Source organism: Stegodyphus dumicola, chromosome 2 (assembly GCF_044657685.1).
Source record: "Stegodyphus dumicola isolate Sdum_Otavi_A_Nest chromosome 2, ASM4465768v1".
Lineage (NCBI taxonomy): Eukaryota > Metazoa > Arthropoda > Arachnida > Araneae > Eresidae > Stegodyphus > Stegodyphus dumicola.
In genome coordinates, this window is record NC_140769.1 from 210,750,228 (window position 1) to 210,769,126 (window position 18,899).

Here is an 18,899-nt window from a genome sequence, read left to right on the forward strand (position 1 = left end):
AATATACTACTAATAACAGGTTGTTTAAAGAGCAAAATATACAAAATTTAAATTAAATAATTATTTCCTTTTACTCAGTTGAATATACATTTAATTCATAAACATGTATATGCAGATAAAATTAGCTATGTCAATAAAGTTCTGCAAAGAATAATGAACGTGATCCTATTAGTTAAGTGTTGCAACTTTATTTCATATGAAATATTTTCTATATAGTCATTCCTTAAAAGTAGTCTCTGAATAATTAAACCAATTAAATTTGTTTCTAAATGTACTTGGGTTAATTGATAAAAGCAAGGCTTTTTTTTAAATGGCAAGCTGATTTTTAATTGATTTCATACTTAGATACATCATTATACATACATTAATAAAATAAATAAAATTCTAATTATGTTAGGGCAGTTTCCATTTTGCTGGTGTTTACTAAAGAAAATTTTACAGATAGCATTTTTAACAAAAACGCTGTTTATGATCATTTAAGATTTAAAAATAAATAAATAAATAAATAAATAAAGAGAGAGATTATTTTGTAAGTATTCATCAAGAATATTTCTTCCAATTTATGTTTTCGAAGAAACGCCTTTATTACACCAAAGTAAAAAAAAATTATCCCTCTACCAAAACTTAAATCTGTATCGATTAAAAAAGAACAGTAATGCGTATTTAATAAGAACACAGGAATAAATTGTATTAAAACTCAAATCTATTTGTAAATTGTTCTTCTCTAAACTTATGCTTTGAACCTGAAATATTTTGAATGAAATAGTGCTTTTTTATTTATTTTAAGACTTGATCTATTTTAAATTTACCTAAAATACCTAAAATAATTATTTTAGCTTTTCAAGAGTTTCTTTTACATTGCTGAATTTGATGAAGGTGTACAAACGGTGCCAAATTCTTGGTTTTGGGCTGATATGGATAAATGACATATGTAATATGAAAAAATGAATCAAACTGAACAAAATGATTGCATCACATCAAGCCCCAGATTATTGAGAACTTTGGCAATTTCACCGGGTTCTCTAAATTTTTGCATCGACAAGTATGATATTTTCTATAATTATGTGTTCTTGTTGCTCATTTTTCTCACTGTATAATTTAGAAAGCTGAATAGAACATGGAAAATGCTGTTATGAATGACATCAGTACCAAAATATTTTTAAAATATAGTAACATCTCCATTTTTAGTACTTTTATCCATAAATTATTAGTACGAGTTGGTAGTTTGGTTTTTGAATCTTAACATTATTTTAATTACCAGACTAGTTGTTTAAAAATAGGAATGCATGTATTAAAAAATTCAAAAATTAACAATCATATCAGGATATAATATATATTTGCTTTAACATTTAACTGCATTTTTTTTATACAAATTTGATGCTCTCAAAATCTATTCGGTCACCTTAATTTTGCAGTGGAAAAATAATGAAATAGTATAATCCTACAATTCGAAACCATAAAAATTCTATTTGATTTATTTATTGAATAAATTGTTGCAAAATATCTGAAATTTGCAGAATTTTATAAAATAATGTAGCCATGACTGTTAATTTAATTTTACATCAAATATTTCGATAATTATACATGAGCAAATAAATGCTGCTAGAACATTTAGATGTTTAATCTAACATTAAACGATTATTTAATTCATTCTTTTTGCTTTATGTTAAATTATTGTTTATGAGTGATAACGGAAATTTAAAATTTTCAGTGAAAAAGGCATAGAAAAGTTAAAGTTGGCTATGAAGTTTTCAGACATCGAAAAGTGCAGAATTTGGTGCGGAAACAACAACAACAAAAAAAAAAAAAAAAAAAAAAAAACACCAGCGATTTAAATTCTCCGATTCTTCAGATGAGTAAAAAAAGTAAACAAGTAAAAAACAGTAAAAAAGTACTATAGTAAAAAAGCTAGCAGAGCTGTGCTTGCCATTGCTACCAGAGTGCACACAAGGAAAATATTTTCAACCAGAATTTTCTGCATCTGTTTTAGCTAGTCCTCACTGCAAATCTGAGGACTAATACTCCAAAAGCAGGCTCATCAGAAAGACCCAATAAAGGTTTCGTACTGTTGCATTCCTGTACAGGTTCATGCAATTTGGAGTGATTAACGATGACACTTAATAAACACACAATGTATTTGCCAGTATTATTCAGGACATCTCCAAAAACATGTTTACAGTCGTCCAAAAACTGCGACAAGCACATTGAAACAATCAGCAACAGAGCCTTTAGGCTGTAACAGTGAAGACAGCTTCACAGCAAAGTGCTAGAGTACAGCTCCCGACTAGGTTCAGTCTTCTCAGAACTCGACGTACTGTCGAGATTCTCGACGCTACAACTCGCGATGCACTCCACAATAAGCACTAGAATACAGCTTCTGACTCAGTTCAATCGTTCTTGGAGCTCAACACACTCCAAGATAAGACTCGATGATGCACTAACTCGCGATACATTAAGAGACTCTCTCTACGCACTCCCCAATCAACTCAATACTAGACTGAAAATCAACTCGATAGACTCGAGATACTACTGCTACTCCGCATACAGGCAGGGTTTATATAGCTTTTAGCATGCATTCGAGAACATTCTAAGTCAAACCAGTAAGAACTCGTTCTAAATGGTTCTCCATCCGTCTACGGCATATTGCCAATTTCGCTGAAAGATGTTGCCAAATGGGTGATTTCTCGCCAAATCTAGCAAATCCTAAACCTGCTTTGTGGGAAATCTATCTTACCGCAGCTGGAAATTTTTTAACAGTAACTTTCTGAATTTGCCAATAGTCAATTTTTTAAAAGTGTTCTGTTTTCAGGTTTTTAGAATAATTATGTAATAAAGACACAATAACACGCCGAATAAATACTAATTCAGAAGTCAAACAACAAAAATCAGCGTTATATTTACAAAATTTTCACAGTGACTGTTTACTGTGAAAATTTTGTAAATATAACGCTGATTTTTGTTGTTTGACTTCTGAATTAAATATGTAATACCCTGACCTTTTCTCTTCCGCAGAACTTCAACATCTAATCTTAAAAAATTTAAATTCTTTATCTAGATTACAAATATTGCAAGAAAAGGTGGAGTTGCTGAAAACTCCTAACTGTGCAATCAACCGAAAAATTCAGAATTAAATATATTCCAATTAAAAACTGAATTAGAACTTCAATTTTTAGAGAGAATGTTTCTCAACAACATAGCTCCTGTGGTATTGTAAAATAATATTTTACATTAATCCTAATAGTTTTTTTTTTTATTTTATTTTATTTTATTTTATTTTGTTTACTTTTTGCACACATTTTCATTTTATAAAGTAATTTCTGTTACGTTTTTGCTTAAATGAAATTTTCTATTTCAGTATTATCTTATTTTCTTTATATAAAAACTAACTGCATAAAATGTACTAAAATACAAATATGGAACTCAAAGCAATGAAAACGTTATGATTTTATAAATAAGTTTCCATTACATTTGCATTTTATTTTGAGGAAAGTTAGATTTCTTGAGTGTTCTGTGAAGTTGAAATAATTTTCTTAAATGATAGAATAAGAAATCTTGTTGGTTATGCATTTATAGATTAAAGTCAATTTTTATTTATATATTTATTTATTTAGGTCAATGAATTGAAACATATTAATGTTAAAGGAGACTAACGTAAACATATTAATAGTAATTGTAACAAATATTTTGAAGTGATGTTGGACACGCTAGCCGAAGAGTACAGTTGGGTAAGTGAAAAAAAAAAGGGGGGGCATTTAAATCCCTGAAGTTATCATAGGTTATTTTACATAAGTCAACATTTATAAATATATTTTTATGTACATCATCATTTACAAAATATCTTGATAACTTACATTACGTATAATATGAAATCTGCCAAATTAAATCACACCCAGCACCCGTAGCTCTCAGCCTGAGTCAAATCTTAATTATTCAAAAAATCGAATAAAATAAGACCAGACTTCCATGAATAGTGCATAGTGCTACTAAATGCATATGTGACCATCCCAGAAGAAATAAAGCAGGTAGATATTAGCATCTGGAAAGATATCCCAATGCATGAAGGAAGAGTAATATATTTAGTGTATGAACCTGTTATGTCAAGAAGACTTTAAATGAATTAGAAGACAACATAAAATAGCAGTTTTATCTGATCGCAAATGTTTAAAATGTTATTTAAAATGTCTAACTTTTTTTTATTCTTAAAATGATGTTTAATCCTCATTTGTTCTGCTATTTAATTTTTATGATGTATTGTTACTTAGTTTGTTATCTATCCACTTGTCAGTAATTGAGCTGAATTAAGTAAAGCTTTGTTCTTTTACATTATATTTTACCGCTCGATCAGGCCGACTGCCGTACCAAAGCACTCGGGTTCGAATCTCGGAAAAGGTTCGGGGGTTGTAAATGCATAGTGTCTGTGCATCATGGGGGCACCCAAAATATGCTGCAAGCCGAAAAGTTCTTTCAAGAAGCTGATCGTAGGGAAAGAGAACTTGAAAATCCTTGGACTCGTCCTCCGTGTGATAGTTGCATCGCAAAAATGTTATGGTTTTTAATTAATTGACTTTCTGTTTAAATATGCAGTAATTATAATTAAAAATTCACAAGTAAATTTTCCATTTAATGTATTTTTTAGAGATAGTGCAAACTCATCTCCCTGCAACAATTGAAAAGAAAGGTGCTACTATAACAGTTAATCTCAAAAAGGTTGGTGGGTGGTAAATGTATAGTGTCTGTGCAGCATGGGGGCACCCAAAATATGGTGCAACAAAGTTGCTACTACACTCATGTCCATAAATTAAGGATAATTCGGAGTCACGCGGAAATCGAACTCTAAAATATACTAAAATATCACCTGTAACATCACAACACACATCTTCAAGAATCATATGCAAATTTTAGGAAGTAACCAGATGACACCGATGGTACTTCACAATGACGAGAATGTAAGAAAGTGATATATAACGAATACAGGCAAAGAAGTAAAATTGTTCGCAGGCACTTTATAAGCATTTCAGTGCAATAACCAAATAGTTCGCAGGGGCTTTATAAGCATTTCAGTGCAATAACCGACAAAGGACGCATTTGGATGATTTTTTACGTGGTAGAATTATCGGCCATCTGGAATGTGGGCGTACCCAACTGGAAGTATCAGACAAACTTGGAATTGCCCAGAGTGTCATCTCCAGCCTTTGGCAACGATTCCCAGATGATGGTAATGTGAGTAGACGTTACAGCACAGGTCGCCCCAGAGTTACAGCGCCGAATAAGGACCGGTATTTGGCAGTTACTGCCAAAACAAACAGGTGGAGCACAGCCTGAGACCTGCCTCGTCAGCTCTCTTCAGCCACTGGTACGACAATTTCAAGGCAGACCGTGTACAGACGCTTAGGGCAGATTGGTTTATATGTTTGTAGACCTGTCAGATGCGTTCCACTTACTGCAACTCACTGTCGCCTGCGGTTAGCCTGGAGTAGAGAGCATGCACTGTGGACACCGCAACAGTGGGCTTTTGTGATGTTTTCCGACGAGTCCAGGTTTAGCTTGCAGTCTGATTCTTGCCGGACTTTCATATGGAGAGCTCCAGGTATTCGTTACCACCAAGAAAGCATCATTGAACGACACCGTTACGGTGGTGTAGGAGTGCTCGTTTGGGGTGGAATTATTCTGGGTTCCAGAACTGACCTTCATGTTCAAATTGGAATCATGACAAGCCATATCTATCGGGACGTCATTCTGGAACAACATGTACATTTGTTTCGGGGTGCCATGGGCACACAATTTGTTTATGGATGACAACGCCAGTCCTCACCGTGCAAATATCGTAAGCGAATGCCTTCAATCGGAGGATATCACCCGTACAGACTGGCCAGCATTCTCACCAGACTTGAACCAGTAGAACACGTGTGGGACATGCTTGGCCGACGAGTTGCAGCCCGTCAACCTCCTTCTACATGTCTACCGGAACTTCGGAGTGCATTGCTTTTTGAGTGATGTAATATCCCCCAAGATCAGATCGATAATTTGATACTCAGATGCCTAGGCGTTGTACGGACTGTATTGCATCGTCTGGGAGACATACAATGTATTAACAATCAAACCAACCATGTAATATTGGTTTTTTGTAAATAAGTTTTTTTTTTTTTTTTTTTGGTAATTTGCTCCAGGGAGAAAAAAAATCGCTAATTTTTTTAATAATATCAAACATATAGCATCTGTTTTTGCTCTTTACCTTTTGTTTAATAAATAAGCTTTACAAATAAGTCAAATTTGTTTTGCTTCTAACTTTTCCTTTGCCTGATTTTGCATTATCCTTAATTTATGGACATGAGTGTATAACAGCGAGTACTTTTGTGTACAGAAGCTGTCTTGAAAGCTTAGAATCTAAAATTTTAAGTTTGTATTTGTTTTTACTGAATTGTAAGTATTATAAATTCATATGTTTGGAAGCGTCCGAGTTTCAAAAATAATAAAAGTATAAATGATAAATAATAAAGCTTCAAAATAGTAAATCAAACAATCATCAAAATGTTTAGTACCTATTTAAAAATTTGGAGCTTTCTTTCAATTTTAAAGTAATTTAAAATTTAATAAATAGCTTTAAAACTCTTGCCAGTCACTGCTCATCTCAATGCATATAATAGCATTATAATTTTTTATAATAATAATGCATATTTTGTTTAATTTCATGAGGCTGAAGGAGACATTGTAAACTTATATTATGAATACGAGTCATATTTTGTAAAATTCGATGAAAGGCCATTCGAAAAACATGTATACATTGACAGAATTGCCGATATAAATAAAATATGTTATTAACAATATTAACTTCTTATTAATTAAGAAAAGGCTGCATTAAATATATTAAAAGGATCTTTTAAAATTTTTGCAGGAAATGAATTTAAGTTTCTCTTAAGTGAATGGATATTTTTATATCTTTATTACCGTATTTGCAGGCGCATAAGGCACATCCCCCTTTTTTTATACACATTTCATTATAATGAATTTACAGTATTTTAAATATAAATACAAAGTAATACTTTATACCCACAATTCATCTGAGGAAGAGCTTTTAATTTTCTTCATCAAAACCTAAACACTCATCACCATAGCTAAATGAAAAGTCACTTGAAACCTCTCCTAAATCAGCATTCGAGTCCTCATACAACAGATTGTCCTCTGTACCATCCAGTGTATTAATAATGCCACACTTCATACATGATTTAACCTCTGCCTCTGTTTTCACAGCATCCCAAGATGCTTTGACCCATTCACAAACTTTCCAAATGTTAGGCCTTCCCCTTCTACTTGATGGTGTAACCTCAAAATTTGAAGCCTGCATCCAGCTTGCATGCTTTGTTACAGCAATTTCAACATTGTGTTTGAACCATAATTTGCCAACAAACTTAAGAAACACCAAACAGTTGAAATTTCCCACACTTAAAAGTCGTTCGCAAAAATTGCAGTTTTCATGCCAGATGCACATTTACTAAGCTCTCCGTAACTGTAATATTCCCACACATCGCAAGGAAACAAGAAAAAAACCACATAACTCCAAAAAAAGAGGAAATTTCCAGAAATTAATGCAATCAAAAACTGAGTATCGACATACAAGATGCACCTCCTTTTTTTCCCGACTTATTTTCAAAGAAAAAAAGTGCGTCTTATACACTAGAAAATTTGCTATTTAAAACTTTCTTACATTTATTGGAAAACAAATTGTTTTATATGCTTAATTTCATTCACATAACTATGCTCACTGTAGTTATTGGCTATACTAAATATTTGAATGAAGAAATGTAAGTTTTATTTGCACAAAAACTATTAGCATATGTTTTATAGCAATACACGCAAGTACACAAAAGTGATACACAAAAACTATGAGCATATAGTTTTATAGCAATTTATGAGAGCAAAGTTTTACATAAAAATGTAAATGAATCATAAACGCATCTGTTATATAATTTCAATACAATGAGATATAACAATAATCACTGAGGAAATCTGATATGATTGTGATGACTATATTCAATAATTAAAAAATTCCAAAGATTCCAGTAAGATTTTAATAACTGGAAGAGTAACTTCTTACTGGATCAATAAAACGCTTTTCTGCTGTTATCAGTTTTACTGGAGGAGATGTCTGAAATACTGCTATTGCGACATTATACTGATTAAACTAATGTAACACTGTGCGACACCCACACAAATCTTTAAAGCAGCAATTCTCAACAGGTGGTACACAAGATAAAAAATAGGTGGTAGGCAAAGAAACAAAGTTCAAAAATTCTATGAAGAAAAAAAGAACAATTGTTAGAAAATTCCTGTGATTGCACTTCCACTGAAGATTTCATAAATAACAACTTTTGGCTACACCGAAAAAAAGAATTTAAAGGCATTTCAAATAAAGCTAAATTTTTATTGCCTTTTCGCACAACCTATTTGTGTGAACAAGGATTTTCTTCCATGTTTTATTTGAAAAATAAATACAGAATAAAATTAAAAGTGGATCACACTTAAAGCTAAGTGAAATAAGGCCAGACAAAGAAATTGATCTCTCTTAAACAGGCCCAAATTTTACACTAAATTTAAGTATATAACTTAAATTTTGATAATTAAAATGGTAACCAATTCTTAATTAATATTTTTTATGTGTGCCTATTTAATACAGATAGCCAATAGCTTGTGCAAATGGCAAAACATTTATTTTTTCTATTTATATTGAGAAACTGAATAAGTATTATAAAATGTACAATAATTATACTGGTTGTACTAAGGTTTTTAAATTTTTGTTTAGATGGTATGTGTTAGTCAAAAGGTTGAGAACCGCTGCTTTAAAGCAATTAAATTTATGTCACTTTGTGAAGTTATACAAAAGTCGCAGTGTGACATTAACATCATTATCGCAGCATGACTTTACTACCATACTCAAAGACAAAGAAGCAACAATAACAAAAAAAAGAAGCCAAGAGAAAAAATTGGTATCTTACCTCTCAGCCTCCACATCCACAGGGCTTGTTTGCTCACATCCTCTTCTTGGGCGCTTCGCATTCCTATAATAAACAAAAATAGGTACAATTTTATTACCGAGACCATAATAAACCACAGTGACAGTACATGCATAAAAGCACCAAACTTGGCACACACATCCATTTAAATCATAAATTGACATCACATAAATTTAGATACTTCTAAATGCAAGTGAATTATGACTGCACATAAATTTAGATAGCTCTAAATTTTAATTTACCACTGAAATACTGGTATACTTTTTAAACTTTTTAAAAGTGCATCGAATCTATCTATTTAGAAATTGCCAGAGATGAAAAATTTGCAATAAAATTTTGACAAAGAAAAGGCATCATTCATGATTGTGTGTGATTATGACAAAGCCTCAAGGGCTATCTGCCTGTGCCTTTGTGGAGCACTTTCTAAGGGAAACTGGCTTGTATACACGTTACACATGGGGAAAACCACGAAAACGCCCAGCCCGTTCCTGGGATTCGAACCTCGGACCGACTACCAGCGTTCGGTGACTCCACCGCTCGGCCGCTGGTGGGCCTCATTCGTGATAGAAAATTAGGCTTAAACTATAGTCCAAGAACCATGAAATGAAACCATTTCATCGATAACTCAACAACTAAATGGCACCTTTAATCTTCTAGGTGTATCTACGGATTATTTCGTATTGAAAGATGGCTTTCCAAATCACGACACGCAGAATATTCTTGTCAGATTTTGATAAATACGAAATGGTTTCGAATGAATGCGGCAACTGGCAGTAGGGAAATAGCAATCAATAGAGAAAGATGTTACAGCGTGAGGTTCATAAATAAAAACCTCGTATCCAGCCACACTATCTGCCGACCTGTAGGCGATTTTCGTGCCGAAACCGAAAAATACTAAGAAGCCTTCGACCGAAAGCTTTGTGTATGCAAAAAGTTTGTGAAACAAAATTTCTTCTATAAAATAAAATGCAATTTGCACTGAACCCATGAATTACTTTTAAAGAAATTAATATCACCTAATTTACAAATAATTTCTTTTAGCATGGAATAAATACTTAAACAGGTATCTTACAATTACATGAAATAACGTAATCTTTAAAGGCATTGATGTATACAATATAAATATTTGCTTGTTATTTTATGAAATAACAGTGTCTGGGAAGCCCACTCAAATATCCTGTAGAATTTTAACAAATTATTTTATAGGATACAAATATGCATCTGTTTTTTTATGAAATATGTGAAATTCATGCAAATAAAATTAAGGATTATGAAATTTATTTTAATATAAATAACTCTGCAAAAAGAAATATTCAGGAGACTTTATTCCCCTTATTTTCCTATTATTGTCATCATAAAAAAATAATAGCATTTATCTTAAAGATAATTAGCTTATTTAAAAAATACAATCTGTAAGCACTTTCTTTAACTCGATATAAGATCCATTTATTTTAAATACTTTTCTAAAACTTTTTATAAAAAATAAGAAAATAATGTAAGCACAAACCTTGTGGTTGAAAAGTTATGCAAACCTTGGGTTCAGTACCCCTCAAATAAATAATGAAAACAATCTCAGATTTTATAGGATAAAAATTAGGTCCAAACGGGCAATTTTTTTCATTTACAGACAATCATTAGATGTTTGGGCTAATGCTACTTTGGACTAAAAGTATTTAAAAGCTACAATTTCAGACAGACTGTCTTGCACACTTAAAATACAAATGTTTTATTAATTACACTGCTTGCCTTAAAAATATGTTTCTTAATCAAAAATTTGCTAAATTTTTATAAAACATAAACTAATACTTATAAAAGAGCCTGAGGCAATTTGTTACAATTAATTAAATTGTTCAACGTTGTTTAATTAATTGTTTAGGCGGTCAGAGCCGGAACAGCTAATGAAGTTTATGAGACTGATATTACTTTCGGTTTTGTGAAATGAAGAATTACATAGGATACTTTCAGATTGAAGTTCTGTAGAAACAAAAAAGTAAGTACCATCCCTCTTTCTGAAGCTCTTTATTTGTTTATTGACTTTTGGTAATTAAAAGGTCACTAAAGGAGATATCAGCGAAAAAACATACATTGAAAACAAAGTTAAAACAAAACGTTGCCGACAAAAATATCCAAAGAAGTGATTTGGAAGTGCTGAAGAATAAGTTTAAAGTGTTCGAGACAAAGATAAATTCCAATTTCGATTCTTTGTTCGGGTTATGTATTGAAGAAAGTGCAGTCAAAAGTCTTTAATCCGGACATCCATAATCCGGAATGATCTATAATCCGGACCTCAAAGCTACAAATTTTCCGCGCATGCGTTTACGCATATGCATAATACGTTTACGCATGCGCGTTTAATGTATAACGGACGGTATAAGCTAAGCTAAAATAATCTATTTCAGTTAATGTTGCAGATTGTGTTGTTCCTTAATCTTCTAATTGGATACGGCTTATTATTTTCTTTTAGACTATTAGAGCAATTTAATAAAAGTAAGTTGGAACTTTCGATTATGTCAAACACAATTTCCGATACTGGAGCTGCAAAGAATCTACAAAGGGAAAGCATGTTTCGATGTCCATCAAACAAAAAGTGGAATTGCTGCAAAAAATGGATAAAGGCATATCCTTTGTTTCTCTAACCATTCCAAAATCTGTTTATCAATTTCAAGCTGCTCTGCGGGGGGGGGGGGACGTCACGGCGTGCAATGAACTGGAAATTGATCTCTCAGCACTATCCTCATCTTCATGGCAGATGTTTTTATTTTAATCGGCTTATAATTCCTTATTAAATGTAGTATTTCATCTCGATTTGCTCCCTCTTTGATATGATTTAAATCAAATTCCTTGTCATTATAAATATCACAAGTACACATCAAATAGTTTTCTGGTTGCAATTTTCTAATTTCGACTATGCTTAATGTATGCTTTACGCATGTGCTTGTTGAAAGAAATGTTTAATAAAGTAAACAAATAAATATTAAGATTTTTTTGTAAATTTTGATACCCTTTAGATCATAATTGCTCTTTATTTCATAAATTACGGTTTTATATTTTTAATTTTATAATTTATGCATGCCATTTTACCAGATTTAAACTGATGATCTATAATCCGGGAAAACCGATAATCTGGAATCGCTGAAGTCCTGACAAGTCCGGATTAAAGACTTTTGATTGTATTGATGCTTATGTAAAAGAGAAAGAAGAGATTGACGATATTGTCTTAGATGTAGAAGTCGAATTAAATCGTAAATTAGCTAAGCTTTCCAAAGAAATTGAATAGGAACCTTTGGTTTTCACGAATGCTTAGGTCAATGTTAAATTATCCAAAATTATTTTGCCAACGTTTTCGGGTAACTTACACGAGTAGCTTTCACTTAAAGATATTTTTTAGCCAGTGTTGATTCAAATCCTAATTTAACAGATGTGGTCAAATTACAGTACTTAAAATCTGAGCTAAGAGGAGATGCTAATCGTATTGTTCAGTCAATATCCATAGTTGACTCTAATTATAAATTAGCCTTTTCATTACTAGAAGAAAGGTTCTCTAATCACCACGAACAAGTGTATGTTCATCTGAAACGATTTATGAATATGCATCCTACGCAAAATGAGTCTGCGTCAGCAACATTAAATGTAATTGACATTTAGAGACTCTTTCACTGAACTGTGTTATCTTCAGTACAGTGGCTTTGTTTTGTATTAGCTGAGAAATACTTGGTGACAGAGCAGAATCTTGTCTAATAGCGCATGCGCCACTAGAATCGCCGCTGAAATATATTTTCGATAAACTTGATTCTTGTTGTACACATTCGGAGTTGCGAATCATATGTTACTCTGTAAGAAAGAAAGCTAGCGCTAGACTGTCGCCATGGAAAATAAATGTATTGAAAGTAAAAGTGTTATTTTCTGTAATGTGTGTGTGGTGTTATTTTATTGCGATATATAGCTATTGACGAGAAATAGAATAATTCAATTCACCAAACACACTTGAATTATTCTATTTCTCATGAATAGCTATATATCACAATAAAATAACACCACACACATTACAGAAAATAACACTTTTACTTTCAATACATTTATTTACCATAGTGACACTCTGGCACTACGTTTCTTTCTTACAGCGTAACATACGAATCGCAACTCCGAATGTACGTTTTTCTGCTCATATCTCCTTTAGTGACATTTTAATAAGCAAAAGTCAATAAACAAATAAAGAGCTTCAGAAAGGCGGAGGGTACTTAAACTTTTGTTTCTACAGAACTTCAATCTGAAAGTATCCTAGTAATCCTTCGTTTCACAAAACCAAAAGTAATATCACAGTCTCATAACCTTCATTAGCTGTTCCGGCTCTGACTTACTGAGTTGGATCTTTTAATTTCTTATTTAACTACTTTTATTAAATTCAGTTTACAATATAAAATTAGTTAAATTTTTACAAAATGTAAAATAATTACACTGCTCACTTTAAAACTATGATTTTTAATCAAAAATTTGTTAAATTTCTACAAAGTATAAAATAGATAATAAAAATATGTTAATTCCAAATTCAGGCTTCCAAGTGCCTATATGTTCGGGTGGAGGACTACATTATCCAAAATTTAATGACTATAGGCAACATTGTTTTTCAACAATGCGTAAACATACATATGTTCATGCAAATTATCATTATTTAGTTTCATGAAATATGATACAGGGTGATAATATTTGGTGACAACAATTAGAAAAGTGCTTCGGACATTTAAAGTGATTTGACACAAAATGCCATTTTGAAACTAATAGCCCTTCTGGGGTAATTCACATTTGTGCTTTAGAAAAAAATATAAAATTAAAAATATTAAAATAAAAGCTGAAAGATTTCAAATTTTATATTACACCCAAAGGGAATTCTTTTAATGTTTTGTGTGTTACCTTTAATTCTCAAATAGCCTGTTCTTCGTACATAAATCACATAAAATTCAAGTAAACAGCTATATAAAAAAAATATTTAAAAAAGGCCTATCTTCAAAATTTCCAATAGCCTTGCGTGCTAGAGGTAACAAAATTTTTTTCTCATACAGCAATACCATTGCTCACTTTTATTCCATTATAACTGATGAAGTCACTTCAAATAATAAGGAAACTTTATGATGGTGTACAAGATGATTTGTGAACAGTCAAAAAATATTAGATAAGAAAGACATCCTACATTTTCTCAGACTAGCTAAGATTACAGGTCCACTCAATAATAATTCTATAATCTCAATAATTTCAAAATCCGGGTTAGATGGTAGCAACATTAGCTATGAGTTATGATGGAGCAGGTAACGTGATAAAAAAGGGAATTGGAGCTCAGATTAAAGCTTTTGCTCCAAAAGCAATCCATATGCACTGCACTTCTCATTACATGAATCTTGTGTTCATATACTCATGCAACATTTCTGAAATTCACAATATGCTGAACAAACTTTAAAAAAAATATTCAAATCGGCAAAAAATATTAGACCTTTTCCGGACAAGATAGATAGCCTATACGGCATTGAGGCGTACCGCCACTTCTATCACAGCTTTTCCGATATCACCGAATTTAAAGGATCCGAAATTCGATCGAAAGCAAGTCTATCGAAATACTGTTCATTGTGATTCTGTGTTTTGTTAATACAAAGCTGCATTTTAGCAGTACCTTAACTTGTCTAGCTCATTTTCCAACTAAAATCTCAGTTTTTCAAATTTAGAAAAGATTGTATATCACCGTTTTGCATCAGTTTGCGCTGATCATGTAAATGAAATTTGTGACATATAAAGATGATTTACCCTATCCGGTAACACATCGACGTATTTTCACTTAAAAAAACATCAGAGAATTGCACAATATCGGCAATGTGCATCTTCCTTTGTTCAAGTACACATTGATGTAAAAAAGTCAAAGGAAATTGACAAAAATCCAGTTTTTCTTACTCTTGTAAAAAGCGCCAAATAAGTGGGCGATTCTGCACTTCACACCCTAATTTTATATTTGCTGCGTTGTTTCAAACAGAGGATTAAACCAATTGTTTCCTTTTCCTAATATACTGTGAAAGCATCGATTTATCCGTTTATAGTTATATTTATAGTAAATTAATTGAATTCTGCTGCTATGCTCAACGATATATATAGTTAACAAAATAGCTCTAGACAAACGTTACGCAAATCAAACGACGCCAACTGTACTTTTAAATACGATGAAAATAAAATTAATAATCATGTACATACTAATGAGTGGATGAACTTTCGTTAAGTAACAATTACTGATGTAAAAAATTAAACACAAATATTAACACTTAATTAAATAGATAACCAATAGAATAGACTGATGCAATACATTAAAAGAATTTAACTACAGTTTATTATGAAAAACTTAATGCAGATAATTTAATTTTCATCAACAAAGATTTAACCGGGACATTGGTAGTACCGACAAACCGAGTGAAGTGCTAAAAAATAAATAAAACAATATAAATACGCAAATATACATTACCTGGAGCTGAAAGGCTCGGACTCCATTTCAGAAATTTTTATTTTTATTACACAAGTAAATTACAATATATATACTACAATACAAAAATTTTAATGGCAAGAAAAAAAGTATTTATTACAAAGATTACTTACAAAAATATTATATACAAATGTTAATAGTTAGTAAGAAAAATTAGTATTTATATACAAATGTTAGTAAGGTTAGCTATGTACGAAGATATTAAAGCTTAAATATCTGAAAAAGAATTAGAAAATTATATAAAAAAATATATCAAATACAAAGATAAAATATCTGAAAAAGGAATTAGAAAATTTATAAAAAATATATCAAATACAAAAATATTAAAGATTCTTAAAAAGAATTAGAAAATTATATTAAAAAAAATCAAAAATACAAAGATATTTAAGATTAAATATCTTAAAAAGAATTAGAAAATTATACAAAAAATATATCAAACAGAAAGCTATTAAAGATCTTAAAAAGAATTAGAAAATTAGATCAAATTAGACAATGAAAAATATACAGAGAATTTATAATCGCAAGAATAGCACCTAGATCCAACAAAGTTAAAGTCTAGTATGAGCTAAGGCTCCTCTAAACCTTAGTATAGCCTTAGTATGAGCCGTAAAGCTTTTGCACTTCGTCGCGAAGTCAGTGGCGAACGGTCATGTGCCCTTTCTAGCCAATCAGAAAAATCAGTTAAAAATTACACTAAAATTTCATTGGATGGATTTGCACCGTTTGCTAATTGTAAATTTCGGCCCCCTCCCAGACCCGAAGCACTTGGCGACATAAAGTTCGAGCGTTTTCACTCTGCTCTTGTTAACAACCACTGATCAAGGAAACGTCGATGCTTGTCAAAATTCATGATGTAACCCCTCACAAAATTGATTCTGGCCCTTTTTTGACACAAAAAAATTTACTAAATTAAGTCCTTCAGTGTTTTTACCTTTTTTTCACTGTAGAAGGCAGTTACTCTTGTTAAATTTAACATTTGGCACTAAATTTTACCTCTTTGCGGAACCCTCTTTTTGGCGATAAAAATAATTCTTTGATGATGTGGGGATAAAGGCATTGGTCATTGCAAATTCGAATCCTTTGTTACCATTTCAATTAATGCTGGTGATTTTTTTAGTCTAAAACAAACACTTCGCTTCCGAAAACTGTCAGATTTAAATTGAAATGAGTTTCACTTCAGTTTTAGACAAACGAAATAATTTGACTAGCTACTCGGGAGAGGCGGAATATCTTATTGTAGCAAGTACGGTTATATAAATGGCAGGGAAAACTTTCTACTACCACCTTGCAATAAACTTTCATTTAAACCTCAGGACCCCGTAATATTTACACAAATTTTGTGGGACTCCATAAGTATTGCGCAAATAAGACACACGCGTGAGTGAAACTCTCAATTTTTTTCACTTGTACTGTAATATACTATTGCAGTTTCAGGTCATTCCCTTTAATTTCTAATTTTAAGACATAGAACGATGTGAAATTTTTAAATATGTAACAAACGAAATGACAGCTTCACGTGCAAAGCAAGGAAAATGAACGTTTATATTATAAAAAGAATGCGTCGAAACGTTTTCGTTTTTCCCTTTGTCTGTATTGTCTAGCTTTTTTTATTTTCAGATACATTGTGTAAAAATATTTGATAACTGTAAAATTATTATATTAAGTTAAAGAAATATCAAAACTGCTAAAATTTTGGCAACATCCTACTGCAGGTCCCGCGACCAACACGGGAGTCGTGACCTACAGTTTAAGAAACCCTGTTCTAGGTAAAATCCTAGTATACGGAACAGCATTTGACGCGACTTTAAAAATCGTCGCCAACAACAAAATGACACATAATGCCGCCGAATCCCGTATGTACTGCAAACTAGAATTAAAACGTGTTCTCTCTCTCACACACACACATACCATATCCATATATATATATATATATATATATATATATATATATATATAATTTATTTACTAAATAATATTGATTATATTTATCTTCTAAGATTAATTATAGTAGATTTATCTGAAAAGAGTGAATCCATACTTAGTAAGTTCTATTTCGAAAGATGTTTTTAAGCAACTTGAATGAAAATTGTTAAAAATGTTTAACGGGGACTGGAATTAAATCATGAATAACAAAATTTCAATTGTAAAAGGAATAAATTAAAAGCAAGAATTAAATTAGATACAAATATACATATAAATTATATGCGTTGCTCTAGTTATTTCGTGCACTATTTAGGAATTTTTTACTTGTTGTAGAAGGGTTAAGGCGACTGTGCCTGGGCACCTTGTTGTGTCCAAACACCGTTCCATCGTGATACACCAAGACTCCATTAAATGTGATCACATTTTTCCAACCGGGATAGTGATTAGTGACTCTGAGTACCGTACCGAAAGACTCGCGCTCGAATCCCGGAGACTGCATGGATGTTTGTAAATGTATAGTGTCTGTGCGGTATGGGGGGCACTCTAAATACGCGGCGGGCCGAAAGTCTTTTTTCGTTTTGGAATATATGAAAGATGTTATATTATATGTTAGTCTAAACGCATATTCATCTAATATCCTGTAGAATGTGTCGCTATTCCACTTGACCCATGTCCATCCATAAACTCTATTGATATACCATATTAAAATTTAAAAGAAACCTTGTTTAAAAAAATGTATTTGTAATATTTGGATCGTATTAACCGAACTGTTGATCACAATAAGCGATGCATTTTCCATGTTTTCGTATACAAACTGAAGGGCGTTCTGCAATTCGATAACAATATCCAAATGATAACATTATTTTTCACATTGGACAGCTGATGTTTATCCATTTTCACAGTCGCACTTTCCCGTAATTCTGATAATACTCTGTTACATGCAGTTGAAAACAAGTCTGAAATCATTTTTTCCAAATGCAATTGAAAAATAGATCACTTGTACTGTTTCTGACAGAATTTAAACCACTTCAGAATTAATCAGGTTTACATGAATACAAAGCGTTATTATGGCAATGGTACGCAAGTCGCGAAGAAATTTTGGGGGGTCGCTAAATTCAAAAAAAATTTATTTGACAACAAAAAATATAACGGCATTTGAAAAGAATTTTGGATGTTTAACATTTACTAGGAATTTTAAATTAATCATTTCCATATATTAATTTTGATTGTATTGTTTTCCCCTTGATTCAGGCGTTATGCTTGAACAATTCGAGAATCGAATTTCAAAGCGCGCAGCGATAATTGTAATATGCATAGTTTACACACTTGTGTTCCCTATTTCTAACCAAATTTGTTGTCAAGCAAGCATATAACATTTTCGAAGTATTGGAAAATTCGATTGCGTGCTTGAAGGATGATAAAAAAAAAAAAAATAAAAAAAAAAAAAAACCAGTTTT

At 31.7% G+C, this 18,899-nt stretch overlaps 1 protein-coding gene across 15 annotated transcripts in view; it reads right to left on the reverse strand.

Annotated features, from left to right (window-relative positions):
* The window catches only part of LOC146998813 (uncharacterized), a 940,238-nt gene that overhangs the window by 852,014 nt on the left and 69,325 nt on the right, over positions 1-18,899 (reverse strand). For 12 of the 15 annotated variants that reach the window (XR_015039727.1, XR_015039728.1, XR_015039729.1 and 9 more), the window contains one exon: positions 8,991-9,053. The exons of 1 other annotated variant lie outside the window; for it this stretch is intronic. Coding sequence is in view for 1 of the 14 variants with exons in the window: in XM_085811704.1 (XP_085667830.1) it covers positions 8,991-9,053; positions 15,502-15,527 (89 nt within the window). In the remaining 13 variants the exon portion in view is untranslated. Of the gene's footprint in view, positions 1-8,990; positions 9,054-15,501; positions 15,610-18,899 lie in introns of those variants that run through there. 2 more of the 15 variants (XM_085811704.1, XM_085811688.1) reach the window with 2 other exon arrangements.